The sequence below is a fragment of the Panthera uncia genome, assembly GCF_023721935.1.
Source record: "Panthera uncia isolate 11264 chromosome A3 unlocalized genomic scaffold, Puncia_PCG_1.0 HiC_scaffold_12, whole genome shotgun sequence".
Classification (NCBI taxonomy): Eukaryota; Metazoa; Chordata; class Mammalia; order Carnivora; family Felidae; genus Panthera; species Panthera uncia.
The window spans coordinates 17,855,047-17,873,444 of NW_026057579.1; the positions used below are offsets into that span (position 1 = coordinate 17,855,047).

General features: G+C 40.4%; 1 protein-coding gene across 1 annotated transcript in view; it reads right to left on the bottom strand.

Annotated features, from left to right (window-relative positions):
* Positions 1-18,398, bottom strand: part of LOC125937309 (BRISC and BRCA1-A complex member 2-like) — an 87,722-nt gene that overhangs the window by 25,738 nt on the left and 43,586 nt on the right. Inside the window, exon 5 of the mRNA XM_049651918.1 lies at positions 6,487-6,640. Coding sequence (XP_049507875.1) covers positions 6,487-6,640 — 154 coding nt within the window. The remainder of the gene's footprint in view (positions 1-6,486; positions 6,641-18,398) is intronic.

Sequence of the window (18,398 nt, forward strand, 5' to 3'; positions counted from 1 at the left end):
TTTCTACACTGTACCCCCCTCCCCCCCCCCCCCCCGGGGCTGCTGAGATGATCCCATGAAGGTGTGTGAGGGTGCACTGAGAATGGTGAGGTCCACAGGGCAGGCAAAGGTGCCTGGATGGCATATGCAGGCACAGCTTTGACTTCAGCTTCCATCCTAAGAAGCTTGAAAAAGGAGAACAAATTAAACTGAAAATAAATAGTAGAAGTAACCAAGAGAAAAGCATAGATTAATAAAATAAATAGCTTTCTTTGTAAAGATCAGTAAAAATGATAAATCCCTAGCTAGACTGTTCTAAGAAAAGGGGAGAGAAAAGAATAGAAACTTTCACTATAAGGACTGAAAGAAGTTCTATCACTAGAGCCCACAGATATTAAAAGAAAAATGAGGGAATATTATCAACAATCTCACGCCAATCATTTCAACAACTTAGACAACTTACTTAAAGGAAACACTACTTGCTAAAACCAACACAAGAAAAAATGGTGAATATCCCTGTATTTAGTAAGGATTTCTTTGAATTTCTTTCCCTAAATAAAACTATCAAACATTTAAAAAAAAAACAGTGCCAAACCTACACAGACTCTTTCAGCAAACAAAGGTGGAAGGAAAAATTGCCAGTTCATTTTATGAAGCCAGCATGGTGCTTTTATCAAAATCTGACAAGGACAACAGAAGAAATTTCAAATCAGTATCACTCACGAACATGTAAAAAATTTTAACACACTGTTAGCAAATCAAATCTAATAATCTAAAAAAGGATAAAATATCATGACTGAGAAGGCTTATTTACCCCTGGAATGCAAGGTTGGTCCAGTATTCAAAAACAAATTAAGGCAATTTATCACTTTAATAGAATAAAGCAAAACCATAGGATCAGGCCAATAGATACAGAAAAAGCATTCTACAGAATTCAACACCCCATTCATGATAAAAACTCTTAGCAAAGTGGGAATATAAGAGGACTTCGTGTGATAGAGACATCTATATAAAACTTACTGCTAACATCAACCCTAATGTGGAGACATAAGGCCAGATATCTGATCTTACCACTGTGTACTAAACTACAGATCCCAGCCAATGCAATTAGGTAAGGAAAAGAAATTTAAAGCCATAAAAATTATAAAGATTGAAAATAAAAAGTAAAGCTGTAAGAAGTGATATGATTGTTTATGTAAAAAATGCTAAGAAAACTACAAAAAAGCTACTAGAATTTAGTACTAATTGTGAATTTAGCAATGTGACAGGACACTAGGTCAACACAGAAAAATTGTTTGTATTCCTATATACTAACAGTAAGACAGAAATAAAATCTAAAAAAACTAGCATTTGCAATAAAAGTAAAATCACTAAAAAAATACACAAGCTTTCTACACTGAAATCTCAAAACACTCTTCAGAAAAATTAAAGACCTAAATAAAACCCTATTCATTGACTGGAAGATTCAATATTGCTAAAATGCCAATTTTCCCCTGGTTGATCTATAGATTTAACACCATCTCAACCAAAATCTCAGTGGGGTGTTTTTTTTTTTTTTTTTTGAGGGGAAAATGGAGTTGGAATTGGCAAACTAATTTTAAAATGTATGTGGAAATGCAAAGAACCCAGAATAGCCAAAACAATCTTCGAAAGGAACAAAGTTGAAGAATTTACGTTTCCTGACTTTAAGAAATATTGGTATTGGTATCCAAACAGAAAAACAGACCAATGAAACAGAACAGAGTATCCAGAAATAGACCCACTCATATGTAGTCAATTTATTTTGACAAAAGCATGAAGGTGATTCAATAGAGAAACAAAAGTTTTTTTCAACACATGTTGCTGGAATACCTGGATATATATAAACAATTGACTTCAGCCTTTACCTCATACCATACACAGAACTTAATTTGAGATGGGATGGATCAGAGACCTCAATATCAAGCCAAAATGAAAGCTTCTAAGAAAAAAATGTTGAAGAATCTCTTCATGACCTCGTGGTAGACAAATAATTATGAGGCTACGAAAAGCATTAACATAAAAAGAAAACGCTAATAAAATAAATTTCATTAAAAATAAAACCTTTCTTGTCATCAAAAGACATCATTAAGAAAATGAAAAGGCAAGCTACAGATTGGGAGAAAATACTTGTAATACATAAATCTGACAAATACATAAATACCTCCTAAAACTCAATAATAAAAAGACCAACAACCCAATTAAATATAGGCAAAATTTGAACAGATGCTACTTAAAAGAAGGCATACCAATAAGCACATGAAAAGATGATCAACATCATTAATCATCAGGAAATCAAGATTAAAAAAACATAATGAAATCTCATTTCATCCTCTCTGGAATAGCTAAAATTAAAAAGACTGACAATACCAAGTGTTGGAGAGGATATGGAACAAATGGAACCCTGTATATTGCCCATGGGAGTGTAAAGTGGTATAAAGACTTCATAAAAAATTTGTCAGTTTCTTATAAAGTTAGTCATACACATACTCCCAATCCCAGTTATTTACTCAAGAATTGAAACCATATGTCTATGAAAAAGGCTTATATAAGAATGTTCTTTAGCAGCTTAATTCATAAAGTCCCCAAACTGGAAACAACCCAAATATATATATGCAGACGAATGGATTAACAAATTATGATATATTTCTATAATGGAAATTCCTCAGCAGTAAAAAAGGAATGCCATAACCGATAATTTTAAAATAATTATGCTAAATACAAAAAAACACACAAAAGAGTATGATCTGTACTATTCCATTTATAAGAAGTATCTAGAAAAGAAAAAACTAAGACATGTGATAGAAATCAGACAGTGTCTGTCCTGGCGATGAGGAGACTAATTGGAAAGGATAGAAGGTGACTTTGTCAAAACTCCATCAAAAGACAGTCTTAAACCTGTCCACTTTGTTGCATGTACATGACACCGTATGTAAATTACACTGCAATAAATATCTTTCAAAAGATATATACGCAAAGCCCCTGCCTTCAAAGAACTCACAATTTAAGGAAAGGAAACAATATAAAGATGTGAAAAATCAAAGGATAATACAAAAGAGATTTCACAGCAGTACACCTGGTCCCTGACTTACAATGGTTCCACTTAACAATCTTTTGACTTTACAATGGTGCAAAAGCAACATGCATTCAGTAGAAACCGTACTTTTGAGTTCTGAATTTTGATCTCTTCCCAGGCTAGTGACAGGTGGTAGGATTCTTGTGATGCTGGGCAGAGGCAGTGAGCTGTAGCACCAAGTCCACCCCTCGATCACGAAGGTGAACAACTGATACACTTATACGAGCATTCTGTACTCACACAACCATATTGTCTTTCACTTTCAGTACAGTATTCAGTAAATTATGTGATATATTCAACACTATATTATGAAATAAGCTTTGCGTTCAATGATTTTGCCCAACCGTGGCTAATATAAGTGTCCTGAGCACACTGAAGGAAGTGCAGGGCTAAGCTAGGATGTTGGGTAGGTTAGGCGTAGTAAATGCATTTTCTATTTATGAATGATATTTTCAACTATAACGATGGGTTTATAGGGACATGACCCTTTCGTAAGTTAAGGAAGATCTGTACATGACCAACAGTCAACTGAGACTAGGAAGAGTGGAAGAAGCTGCCTGTGTATTAGCATGGATGGGGAAAACCACAGGGAAGAACACTGAAGGATCTGAAGGAGCAGAAAGAGGGCGAGGGGAAGGGGTGAGCAAAGGCACCAGTGGAACAAAGCAGAAGCTAAACACAAGAGTCTTTCATATGTCCACTCGTTGACTGACCCTTCATATCAGGTCCATCCAATAGGGAGGAGTACAGTCGTGTTTTACAGGATGAAGTTCAGAAAGATTAATGGCCCTGCCCAAGGCCGCAGAGCTTATTCGATTAGAACCTGTGATAGGAGCTGGGCATGTGTGACCCCAGAGCCTGTGCGCCGTCATTAGAGGGCATTTTTCTTGTGAGGACAGAATTTGCCGGACAGCCATGCGCAAGAAGCACGTGTCATAGGAAAAGCTCGGATCAGTGCCAGAAAGCGTCCTTTCTGAGTTCACATGTTTAGAACTTTGCTCTACAGGAGGGAATAAACAGCTGACTCCACTCAGAGAGCTCTACTGCTGTTCATAAACCGTGAGAGTGTTTATGTCATGGGCAGAGCTCTCCAAGTGAATTATAGCCTTTTACGCACTGAGCACATACAATATTTTCAGAGGACAAAGAAACAGGGCGTGGAAGGAATGCTACAGTTGACCTTTCTCTCTTTCTGTCCTTTCTCTCCAACCTTCTCCAGCAATCTTAAGCCTATCCTGCACGGACAGTTCTCTGATTGTGTTTATCCATTACCTGCCTTTGTGACACAACCCAGGAAAGTTACTCACTTCAATTTAAGAAGCGAGCTTTTAAACTATTTCTTCTTCCTAGGATGAGTGGCTGGCTTTCTCTTTTATTACATTTAAAATGAATCCATCTTCCCTACAGTAGAAAGCAGATTTTTTTAATGTTACTTCAAATGTTTTCTTTAGACTGGTGTTAACATAAAGCAAATGTCTCTTGCATCTCTGAACCAATCTGTTAAGATAAACAGGCTTCACTTACGATATTCCTATACTGAAATCATAGGCTCGTGGTCTGCAACTCCTTAAAGACTCAATTCATACATGCTAAAAGGTCTAGTTCAGACGCGCGCACACACACACACACACACACACACACACACACACACACACAGCTTTGCCATGGAAACCACAAGGACATGTCTGGTTCAGAGTCCATAGCACGTACCACAAATAACAGCCCATCATCTAAGGGCAGATCTTGTATATACACAGGGAAAGCCCAGACAATTAAACAACTGCAATACCTCAAACATAAAGCTTACTTTTTAATCCCTTTCTTCAAGTCTATTTCAAGATACCAAAGTCTCAATGATTGTTCTTAGGTACATTTGATTATGTCTGTTGTTTTCCTTAAACACAATTTCAGACTTGGACATCATGGATAAAAAGGGAAAATACAGGGAGAAAGGGCACACTGAAGTTTCAGATAACAACAATTCTGGATTCCACATGAGTCTGGGAAGGTGTGTGTTTCTACAGAAAGCAGCCCTGTCATTATTTAACAGAGCCCCAATCCTGATTAGGTGGAGGCTTTGTACTACAGAAAGTACAGGGGATGCCAGTAGGCACCCTGGGGAGGGTGTCAGGGAGGGGAAGCAAGAGCAACAAGTCCTACTAATCGAGAACATTCTAGGTCTGGAAGGCCAGGTTTTGTCAGTACTTAAAACTGTCAGAAGTCTGGTATGATAAAGACTTTGGTCTCTCCTGCTGGGCTACAAATTCCATGAAGACGTGGACAACTTTCAATTTGTTTATCGCTGTATCCCCAGCATGGAGCCCACTGCCATGGGGGATGCTCAATAAACAGAGAAGGAGTGAAGGAAAAGGATGCTTAATAAGTATTCTTCATTTGTGTGATTCTGTGAATTTCATCATCCTTCAGCTGGGCTCACAGGTATGATCATATGGTGGTTCAGAGTGAGTGATAAAGTAATAGCCACCTGCCACTCTAACCATAATTGATTCTTGGAAACTATGACTTTAAGCCACTGTTGCTTCAGTCTAGGAGGCCATGGTTCAAGAAGACTGGGGTTCCAGACACTGAAGTCTTATCCACAAGGGACACTCAACATACTTTTACATTTACGTATTCCATATGACTCGTGAATGTTTTCCACAGATAGGTTCATGTGCAGTACTTAAATCCCTAAACTCCAAACTCTAGCTAACTTCAACCTCTATTGAATTTCCAACCTACTTCCATCCCTGTGGATTCTAATAGTTCGAAGCTATTTGTGTAGCCATTTATTGAGTCGAGGAACACACAGGCCCTATTTTGGGCAATGGCTGTAGAGACACAATGAGGTATATAATCACTTTGTTCCTTCAGGTATTACAGTTCCACGTGAAAAACTCAGTACTGGATTCATGTATTCACTGCAAAAATCCTATTTGTTTACCATCAGGTGAAATTTTCCATTTAAAAAAAAATATATGAAAGTAGTTGCTAACATTTTCATCATCGACATCATTTATCCACTATTCTAACTCCTATCTAGTACTTTTTCTCCAATCTAAACAGACAGATTTCAGAAACATCCTGTAACCCATTAAAAAAAGAAAAACAATCTACCTGATGAGGCTAGATAAGGGGTTGGCAAACTTTTCCTGTAAAGGGAAAAATAGCAAATACTTTTTGCTTTGCAGGTCCTATGTGATCTGTTGTAATTTCTCACTCTGCTATGTTAGCAGCCATGCAAACAGCCATGCAAAATAAGTAAAGAAAGGGGCATGGCAATGTTTCAATAAAACTTTATTTACAAAAACAGGCATAGGACGGGATTTAGCCTGTAAGCAATGGTTTGCCAACCCCTGGACTAGATAAACAAAATGCTCCTATTTATAGGAAATAGCAACGGATTCACTTACTTTGCTCTTTTGGCCATCTCATTTCCATCCCATCTGGGGCTGTATGGATAATTTTTTTGGGCCTGGGAATAAAGCTGTCCACTGTTGGTAAAGTGATAGACAGACTGGAATGTGAGAGTCGGCTGGTCTCGAGGGAAAAACAGGGGCAGGTCGACTGCAAAGACAAAAGAAAGGAAAAAAAGTTATGGTTTCAACGTATGGGTTAAACTTGAATGTTGGGTACAGGACTCTATCTGAACTACAAACGGTTTGAGATTTAGGTAAAACATATGGAGAGAGGGGCCAAGAAATACCAAAGTGCCTTCCCTGACTTCAAGGAGTTTACAATCTAGGCACATAAGTGAAAATCACACATAAAAATAAATTTAACCAATATGAGGCATGATGTGTGGCTGCTGCTATGAAATGGTCACAGAAGCTGGGCACTCCCAGCCATGTGAATTCCTCCTATGGCATTTACCTTGTCCAGTATTTAGTAGGGAAGTTAGTTGATTATTTTTTTTTAAAGTCTCTATTAAATCACAAACTCTTCAAAGGTCAGGCAGTTTCTTCCTCATCTAGAATTTGATGGAGGGGGTGGGATGGAGGCTGTCCTTAAAAAATGGATTTGGAATGGGGAGCAGGAGGGGCAGGTGATAATCTTTATATTTTATAGGATATGGCCACTGGACTACCAGAAAAAATAAAGTTATCACTTTACTTCCAATCAAGCAGTGAATTCTGCTACTCAGCAGTTTGAAGCATCTCCAGATGTGTTACCACATATAGTTCCTAAACCAGTGGGGGCTCCTTAATGGAACGCCAACAGGGACTAATCTGAACACTGCATATGTCTACTGAGGGTAGCCTGATTCCAGTGTTTGCTGCTAACAAGTATTATGTGCTTTGTCTGTTCATTTTAGGGTCCTTTAACTCAATTTTTAAAAATAAAATGACTCCTTTTTAGTTTGAGGCAAAGCAACATTATAAACACAGACTGTTTCAGCAGCACATTCCTCAAGGCATATAATGTGTATTTGTATGAATGTTACCACTTCTAGGGCAAAGAACAGATAGGGACATCAATTTACGAAAATACGATAATGAGAAAAAATGTGTATAGAATTTCCTAGCTTTACAGAGTACTTTTATATACTTTATCTCATTTGATAGTTATAATTCCATGAAGGAGACATTATTTTTACCATGTGCATTTAGCAGACAGACAAACTTGAGACTCCAAGAGGTTTATTAACTTGCTCATGCCCCAGCTAGGTGGAGGTGGGGCTCGAATCTAGTCCCATGGTGTAAATCCTGAGCTCTCTCTAATGGGAGGCAATTCCCATTGCCTCCTGCTCTTAATGATACTGGTGCAACCTGCTCACAACACATTCATTGTGTCACGGTTACCATTCTCTGAAGTCTCTACTGTGAAGAACGTACAAGATTCATCTTTTTGGCTACACGAGGCAAATATATGAAAAGAAAATACATACTAGATAGCTACACATCTGTCACCATGCCGGTGTAGGGTGACATTTGACTTGGGCTAGGCCCTCTAAGCATCCAAAATGATTTCATGAAGGAAAAGTCAGGTTTGCAGCAAACTTTTTAAAAAACCCAGAAAACAAGAAACAAAAAAAAATTGTTCAGTGTCTTAGACCACTGCATATATTTGACTCTGACTCAGTGCTGCAGGGGGTTTCTACATATGAATCACCACAACCCAAGAAAAGTGGCAAGACTTTGAATGTCCACTCGTTAGTCACATTTTCCATGGGCCTCCGTGTGGTGCCAGCACATGCCTGTTTGTGCCAAAGCAGAGATTTAGTAACGTATAGGAAACAATACAAAATAGGAAAAACAAACTTAAATTATAAATAATTTGATTCAGAAAGCCCCTTTGAGTCCCTTTATATTACAAAGCAGGACTTGTAACATCTTCAGTCATTTTGAATAAATATTGCTTTCTAAAATTAAGTTTATATCTTTTCTGATTACTCATTTCATCTCCTCTAATTTTAGAAAGCATGCCTATTTACACATAGTTTAATTTGGCTTCAATTGTTCATATTACATATACATTTCCAAGTATAAAACGAGATTCACATTAACCCCCAAAGCAATCACCAACAGCACCGGTGAAAAGTATTTAACATGCATGAGCTTCCCTTAAAAAATGCAGTGATTTTTGAATAACAGAATTCAATGGCAATAATTTACCAATTTAAAGTAAGTATAGTCATATTTCGTATCAAAGTAATACAGAGAATACCACAGGCTTCATGATTGTCAAGCTATCAGCTTACTGGGCTTTGGAAAACGTTATATTTTTTGTTCCTGTTATTTTGTTTTGTAGAAAATGAGTTGCTGGTATTTTGACATGCTGAAAAATGATTTTCCCACCTAGTTCTGAACCATCCACTTTGACCCCCTAAATGCCCAATTAAGATCAGAAACAATTCAAAATGTGAATGTAAATTTATTTACCCAGGCAAGTGAATTGTTCTGATTTAAAAAAAAAAAAAAAATTTCCAGCCAGCTATATGCTGATATGTACCGCGATTCCCAGAAAAAACAACACTGATTGCATGATTATTTCTCCATGGAGCTTTTTCTAAAAAAGTATAGTTGAAGCCAATATTAAAATCTGAACACAGTAGCTAGATGAACAGTGAAGCAGGAATGGTCAGAGTACTTGAGACATAAAATCGGTAATCCACATGAGAAAATAAAATTCAAAAAATATAATTATCTTGCTCAACTGAACTAAACCATACCCTGTCTGTATCGGTCAGGAATCAATAAAAGGATGGATTCTTTGAAAATGTTCTATGCATAAGAAGGAGTTAATAACTAAAATATTTATGAAAATGCTTTGCATTTTTCTTGAAAGAATGTTTTGGATGGTACAAATTAGTCAGAATTTTAAAAAAACACAACAAAGTTTGTTTTCCTTATCTCCAAATGTTCTTCTCACTTAACACTTGCCTATAGGCTAACTCATGATTTTTTAAAAAGATTTCATGTTTAAGTAATCTCCGCACCCAACGTGGGGCTTGAACTCACAACCCTGAGATCAAGAGTCACATGCTCTACTGACTGAGCCAGGCAGGCACCCCTCACTCGTGATTTTCTCACGCATAGTAAAATAATGACGGCAGGCCTTTGCACAGCTAACTTGTTCTGAAGGTACTCCCAGGGCTCTATGCAGTTTGGGCTCATATTGGCTATATCGGAATTGAATATTTTAACTATTGGCTTCCTTTGAACCCAACCCACCTACCGGCTCAAGTTTGATTCCCAGGGTAGAACCCCTCCATTTGGTTCAGTTACTCGTCAGGATTAGTTGGACAACTGCTGCCTATTTCCTTCTTCCCGTATACAGAGACTGAATTTTGGTCAGCTCTCTAACCACGGAAAGGATGGCCCTCGCTTGTTCAGTATAATGTCAATAACCACTTTCCCAAAGCATTGCTTTCTTCAAGAACTTGTTGAAACAAGTCACTGCCAAACACTTCCAATTCTGTACAACCTGAGCATTTCACAGGATTCATTCACAGGGCACCCCCTGCCAGAGCGCAGGAAGGCACCATGAGGCTCTGTACCAGCTTGCTTCATGGTGGATAGTCACTGCTGTGATGAGCTCCACCGCATACAGTCCCAGAGCTAGTGGTGTTCTCCAAGCGCCCGGCAGCCATGCGGCGTGGAGGGGGAGCTGAATATGCATCAGTAAGTTTTTTGCTGCCTCTCTCCAAACCATGCTGGGGTTCACACGGGACAGATGCAGTTTCGCTTTCGCTAGTAAACAAGCGTTAAGTGTCCCCAAGTGCTCATCCTTTCACATAAGATGACTTCACTAAAGTTGCATCTGAATTCCTAAGCCTCTCTAGAAATCTGTCACTTCTCCAAAGACCTCCACGATGGAAGAATGGCCTTGAACGGCCAAAGCGATGCCACACCATGTATGGGATCCATAGGACAGCTGCCAGATACTCACTCAGAACATTTCAGGCATAGGTCTAACAAGTTTGATTATATGACCTTTCCAGAAAAAAAACCCTAATTATGGCAAGATTAGGACAAGGTATACTAACAGCAAGTAATGATAACTAGCAGTCTGGCACAAAGGAAGGAGAGAGAATAATAAATATAAACAGACTTAGAAAATAAAAAATAATCCCAGCCTGGGGCCATTCAGCATAGAACAAAAAGCCCAGCCATCCCTCAAGCTATTGCCATACTGTAAGTGACGTTCACTCCCCATCTTGGTTCACTCCCCACCTGGCAGACACTCTTGGTTCCCTACCAACAGCCATTCTCCATGGGCAGAGCCCTCCTCCCACTCTAGAGCCCAAAAGTGCTGGGTATTTGCTCTCTCAGCCTTCCATGAGACCAAGGCATAGAAATGTGACTCAGTCCTGCCAATGAGGCCCAAGGGGAAGTCAGCTAGGGGTCTTCTGAGAAATATTTTCCTCTCTGAGTAAAGACACGTGTAAGGAGAAGCCCCTGTTGCATTCGTGCCTAGATCTTATCATGTGAGATCTCGAGGCTTGGAGCTGTGCACCCCACCTTGTGACCATAAGGGGAAAGTCAGCCTGGCAACACTGAGCTGTTGAATTCATCAGCCCTGGAATGCCCAGCTCTGGAGCCCTTGCTATGTGAGACCGTTACAGGTCCTAACTACTTAAACTTCTTTTACTCAGGTTTCCTCAGACTTGCACTCAGAGGCATCTAAAGAAATGTTATTTCTTGCAGTTTCTGTTCAAGAAGGCAGGATAATTGGATAACCAATTTCAGAAGTATTTCCACCAAGCATGGTTGAAAACATTCAAGGCACATAAATAGGAAAGTTTTAGTTGTCAGGAAAATTCAGTTATGTGGGACAGTTCAATCCTTGAAAATGCCAAACAAATGAGGGGTTAACCATAATTGCTTCTCTGGGAGTCACATCATCAGATATTTTCATCCTTATTCACCAGTCAGCCATTACTTCATTTCGCCGAACCTTCCAAACGATATATTGCTGTGTCCTTGGGTTAGTAGGGAAGATACTCACGCCTTGGCTTCGTGGTGGTTACAGTTGTGTTTCCATTTTCAGTCCTCTGCAGACTCTCCAGTTCCTAGAAGCCTTATTAGCAGAGAGTCTTAACTCCATGTCGACTTGCTGAAGACTCCCCCTCCAACGATGACTCCATTTGAGGTCAACTCTTCCTAAAAGCATTTTGCTCACATCTCATTCCCAAGCTGCCCCCACAGTGAGCATACCAACCACCTAGGGAAGTCTGCCCTTTATTACTGGACCACCCCTTACTTACACCATCTTACTAACTACACACAAAACCCTTGAGACACATGGAATCTAACCACTAGAAAGTGAAACACCACACATCCAAAGGACTTGCCTACAAGAAATATAAGAGCAAAGTTTTCCAATTCAGAAGTATCCCCCTACTTAAGGCGTTAAAAATAGAACGGTATCTCCGCTTACCATCCCTGCCTTACCAGATTTTGTTGAACTGCCTTCAAATTTTCATTGCCTTTTGTAGATCTGACCAGGTAGACAGATTACTTTTGGGGTTTTAATCTTACCAAAATAAAGCCTGCAGATTCTTGAATTTTGCTGTCAATTCTAAACATTCTAATACGGTAGAGGACAGTATGGTATGGTGGAAAAAAGCGCAGCCTCTGGAGTCAGATAAAAATGGGTTTAATTCCTAGCCCCACCATTTATTAGTGGTGAGGCCATAGGCAAAATATTTTAGCTCTGTAAATCCTGATGTTCTCATCTGCAAAATGAGGATAATTTTTAGCTCAGCACTGCTGACAGGACTGGACAAAAACAGAGCAGGTAATAAATAAATATGAATTCCCTTCCCCTTCCTTCTTTGTTTTGTTTTCAATCTGGCTTTATACACTGTCCCGTATATGCAAAATTTCTAACTAGAGCAGAAATGTTCACAGTGCTTAAGTTTTAACTACTTTGATGAATGAAACCTTCAAAACCTTGCACATACCTTCACATCCCAGTGTATAGTACACTGAAAATAGGTTAGCCTTTTCTTGATGACAGAAAACACACCAAAAACCCATTACACATGACGGCCTCCAGGGTTAAGGAAGATTTAGTTTGCCCTTTCCCAATGCCTCCTACACAAGGGCCACGCCTCCTCAACTGTCCACTGGTAAGAGGTGATGTGCTCTTAGAGCGGCACACGGAGGCCCCCAGGACTACCGCACTATGACATGCTCTCTGCCCCCTGACCGCAAACTGTCTCTACTTTGTTTCCTTTTTCCCCCTTTGCCACTTCTCATCAAGGCCCACTCTCAATGTCCTCTCTCTCTCTTCCCTCTTCTCTTTCTTCGTCTACTTCATTCCACGTGTGTGTCAGCCTCTGAAAAGTCGGGTCCAGCCGACCATCCATCCTGAGACCAGAACGCGGCACGGGGCAGGGGCTGCACTAACGGGAGGGAGGTGATGTGGTGTGGAGTCCCGGGGTGCCTTCCTCCAGCACCGCTCAGTGAGCATCTCCCCCTGCTTTTGTTTCTGTGTTTGTTTCCTTCCAGGTTTATGGCTGTCCCAGATAGTTGGGAGTTACAGGAAATCTGGTCTCTGCTTATATTTTGTTTAGCGTTTGCTTTTGAGGTACTTTATAGATACAAATGAATCATTCCAACACCCAGTGAGACATTCACATAAAATTGTAAGAAGAACCTCAGGATGAAAGGGATGCCATAGTGCTGGCCGGCGAAGAGCTGGGCTCTCTCACCCTGCCCACACAGACGAGCCCAGACTGAATACAGTAGGCTTCTCCTCCCACGAGATCAGAGGTTCAGAACTGGAAGTAAGCATCGGCATCACCGTGGAATCACATAGTGCGGCTATGTGAGCCCTGCCTCAGACCTCTCATTTTCGAAAATGCACCTTAAATGATTCTGATAGGTCTCCCCAGGAAAGAATCGCTCAGACTGTTAAGCTGCTAAGGGTAGGGGCCAGGGATTAGCTATCTCAGTATTCCTAGTATTCGGAACAGGTTGTGACATAGGAGAGACTCTTAATAGATGCTTGTTGAAGTACCGGAAAGGGGCATGTAAGGGAACTGCAAATTAAAACCTCAAAGAGATCCCGTTTCATACCCATTAGATGGACAAACATTTTAAAACCCAACAATGCTCAAGTGTTGTCAAGGTGGTGGGAATTCTCATTCACGAATGAGAATATAAATTTCTATAACCTCTTGTACAATAAAAGTAAAGATGTACATACTTCAAGACTCAGCAATTCCACTCCTAAAATATTATCACCTGTGCATAAGAAGACACATAGGAGAAAGTTTGCTACAGCATTCTTTGTGGTAGCAGAAATTGGAAACATGTGAAGTATCCAGCAACACGAGATTAGATCAATACATTGTCCTATGTTCTTCAATGGAATACCCTATAGCATTTACATTCAATTCAGAAAAGCATTTCCTTGGGGCGCCTGGGTGGCTCAGTGGGTTTAAGCGTCCGACTTCAGCTCAGGTCATGATCTTGCAGTTCGTGAGCTCGAGCCCCATGTCGGGCTCTGTGCCGACAGCTCAGAGCTTGGAGCCCACTTCGGATTCTGTATCTCCCCCTCTCTCTGCCCCTCCCCTGCTCATGCTCTGTCTCTCTCTCTCTCTCTCTCTCTCAAAAATAAACATTAAGAAAAAAAAAAAAAACCATTTTCTCAGGCCTGGCTCCTTGTTCAATCCCTCAACTATCTCTTGCTTCTGTGACACAGTCCAAGTCCCCACCTTCTTGCAGGAAGCCTTTCTTGCCTGCTCTGTCCCTCAGTGATTTCTCCATCCTCCGTGGCCATGTAATCGAGCTGTAGCTGACCTGCTAATAATTCAGTGTACTTGTTATTTTATATCCTCCACACATGTAACACTGGGCTGGACACAGTAGTTAGGTGATACATAACCAGTGACTGACTGGCATAGATCATGAAAGTGAAGAAATGTTGATTGCACTAGATGTATAAAAAAGGAAACATGTTTTTATGAGACGCAGAAAGAAATCAAGCAACAGAGAACATCAAAAGTAGCATTTAATACTGCTTTAACTTTTTTTTTCTCAATTTTTTAAAATGTTTATTTAATTTTGAGGGAGAGAGAGAAGAGGGGAGGGGCAGAGGAGGCCAGCAGAGTATCTGATGCAGGCTCTGTGCTGACTGACAGCAGGGAGCCTGATGCGAGTGCAACTGAGCCACCCAGGCGCCCCTGTTTTAACTTCTATCTTTAAAAGAACTTAGTCACAATAAATTCCTGGCCTGGGAGGATTAAAAAAGAAACCTGGCTACATTAGGGAAGAATATGATGAAGAGAATCCTTAAAGAAGTTAAAATGTATTCAAATGCAAAGGTGTTGGCACTTAAAAACTGGGCAAAGTCTTTAAAGATGTTTTAATTTTAATTTTAAAATTAACTGCAAATTAATTTTAATTTTAAAGATTTTTAAAAACCTTTTTATGTTTATTTTTGAGAGAGAGAGAGCAAGGGAGAGAGAGAGAGTGAGTGCACGTGCATGCACAAGTGGGGTAGGGGCAGAGAGAGAGGGAGACACAGAGTCCGAAGCCGGCTCCAGGCTCTGAGCTGTCGGCACAGAGCCGGACGCGGGGCTTGAACTCATAAACCGTGAGCATGACTAAGCCGAAGTTGGATGTTTAACTGACTGAGCCACCCAGGCACCCCTGTAAGGTTTTAATTTTAAAAACTCACGGACACAGTACCAAATGTAGATGATTAGAAGAAAAAAGATACATTTAAAATAGTTAAAGTAGAGGGACTGACACTGGTCAGTTTAAGTTCCAGTCTTGAAAAATCGGAACATGCTGCCAGGTACAAATCTTCAAGTACTGTGACTGTGCCACAGCGGATGACTCATGTAGTTTTATGAAGGAAAAAAAAAGTCTGAAACTAACCTCATCTTATTTTATTTTATAAAAAAGCCAAAGCCAGAGAGAATATGGGGGAGGAGCAGAGAGAGAGGGAGAATCCCAAGCAGGCTAGGCACTGTGAGCCCAAAGCCCGACCCAGGGCTCAAACCCATGAACTGTGAGATCATGACCTGAACCAAAATCAAGAGTCAGATGCTCAACTGACTGAGCCACCCACGCGCCCCTAATCTCGTTTTCTTAAAGGATCTAATTATGAGCTTTATACTCTAGAGAAAACAGCAACAAGTATCCAATTTGACAGGAATTTCTGGAGCATTTACTATGAGCCAGCTCTGGGAGGCCACGGTGACCAAAGCTGGGTCCTCCTTGTGACAGTGGCAGCATGCCCTTGACTCTCACTGTTCTCAGGAAGGGAGATGGTGATGAGAGCTATAGTAGAGGTAGTAACCACCATGGGGTATGTGTTGGAAAGAGAAGCTCTATTCCAGAAGGCTTAGTAGATGGGCAGGGCCTTGAAAGACAAGTGGGATTCTGACAGGCAGGTGCAGCAGGGGGATTTTGACTGGGAGGGGGAACTGAGGGGATGCCAGGCAGAGGGAACAGTATTGAGCAGTCAGAACAGAGAAGAGTGAGGGAATGAGGGGTGGTCAGGGTAAAGGGAAGACAGGCCTGGAGGACAGCATGCCGGTGCAGAGGGGCTCTGGATCAAGATGGCAAGCTGTGGAGAGTTGTAAACACAAAGCAAAGAAGTGTGGACACTTTTCTATGAGCAGTGTTAGCCTTGAACATTCCTAGGGGAAATATCCCATACCACCATTCCAGTGGGTCAGAAGTTTTCCCATAATTTAAATAACCCCAGCATAGGAGGGCCTGGGTGGCTCAGTCGGTTAGGCATCCGACTTGGGCTCGGGTCATGAACTCACAGTTCGTGAGTTCAAGCCCCACATCAGGCTCGGTGCTGACAGTTCGGAGCCTGCTTGGAATTCTGTGTCTCCTTCTCTCTCTGCCCTCCCCTGCTCACGCTCTGTCTCTTTCTCAAAAATAAATAATAAAAAAAATAATAAGTACCCCCAGCATAGTATAAATCCTCCAGAATGGAGAGTATAATACACAAATCAAGAATAAATTTTATTTCTTCTTAGAAGAGAGCTGTCATGTACTCCTCAGTATGGGGATTGATTCCTCTTTATAAAACCTCTCTTAAAACTTACTTGTGCATCCTTTATAGTCACAGGAGGCTCTGAAGGAAAAGGCTGATGGTAACGGACTGTTGGCCATTTATGGGAGTCCTCCATTTTCTCTCAAACAACTCTGACTTCCTATATGGACAATCCATACAGTAGGGCCTAAGATTTGGTACTGGATTTAAGATTGGGATGGGAATAGTTGAAGTCAAATATCTGACCATGTTGGAAACCATGCCCCTCAAGAGTGACTATGTGCTTCCTTGTAAGATGGGGCAGAAGCTCGGGTCACCATGTCATTCTGCTCTACAGAAACCTCCACTTGCCTATTTTCATTTGTGTATTGCACTTTCCCAGCATTCTCCACTACAGATTTATATTGTGCTAGGATGTTAAAATTACAGGAGAATGTCTGACCCGCTAGATTTGGTGCTATGGGGTATTTTCCCTGGAAATGTTCAAACATAAGCCACTGCATTCTTGGGTTGCTGTTGGTTCAGTTCTGTCTGGTGAGAAGGACAGGAAATTGCTTATCTAGGTGAAGTTGAAGGTTCAGGTGAAGAAGGCACGTGTTCTGTATGTGGTGAACCAGCCTCTATTAGTAGCTGTACAATTTTGGCATATTAACTGGTCCCTCCGAGCCTCTCTCCTTATCTACCAAACAAGAAAAACTCTAACCTCTGGGTTGGAAATAAAGCATGCAGCACAGCAGCTGGCACATAGGAAGCGCTTGATAAATACAGGTTGGAGCCTAAAAGGAATCGAGAACAGGAAAGTATACGATCTTTGGAATTTGACAGATCTGGGCTTGATTTCTACTTTCCCAGTTACACCGTGGGTGCCCTCAGGCAATTTACTGAACTCCCTGAGCCTAGGTTTCCTGATCTTTAAAATGGGATAATACCTACCTTGCAAGACTTTTGAGTGGTTTACATGATATAATAAATATATACGGAACACTTGCCACATAGAAGACATCCATAAATGAGACCTATGATTACTCACCTTTTCCTTAGAAGCAATTAAAAAAAAACAAACAAACCTGAGTCTATAGAATTCCTTTTCCAACTGGACTTACAGCTGAGAAAATACAACCTATAGATTAAAAGTAGCCAAATTCTTTCAGGTAAGCTTCCAACTTAGTTCTGCCACTATTTATATTTGAGGCAAATTCAGGAGTCCTTAGGAACTCTTCATTTTGAATTCCACAATCTCCTTCCTTCAAAAAAAAAAAAAAATCTGGAGAATCTAAGGTCAAATGGGGTTTTGCAGCAAAAGTTGACCACGGACCAGAGAACAGCGAAAGAGGGAAGAAAGAGGGAGGAAGCCTGAAGAAAACTTGGCCAGACGGTTTTCTTTTGTGCTTGGATACTGAGATACTCTTTATTCTCATAGGTGCTTCCTGTAAGTTAAAGGCTTTTTTATTTTCTTGCTAAACTATTCATGAGTGGTTTTGCTCTTTGGGGAAAAGAAAAAAAAAGGAAAAAAAAAAAGATCAGAAATATAACCAGTCTTCATATATTTAGAGATTATATTTGGTCTGTGAATTTCCAAGTTTTTGTTTAGTGGTTATCGTTTTGGGCCCAGCTCCTAGGTCATTATTTCTTCTGTGAGAATTGGTGGGGGAGACAGTAGGGGAACGGAAACAAATTCTTCCTTGATAGCAGTTCTAATTAGGAATTTCATCTGAGAAGAAGGTATGATTGCCATCTAAAACATCTAAAATGATGTTTTTAAGTGGTCCTATTCTCCTATCTAATGACTTCAAAGAGAGGAACTATGTAAACAGAGGTGATCATGTGGAGGCAAGACCTCAAGTGAGTTGCT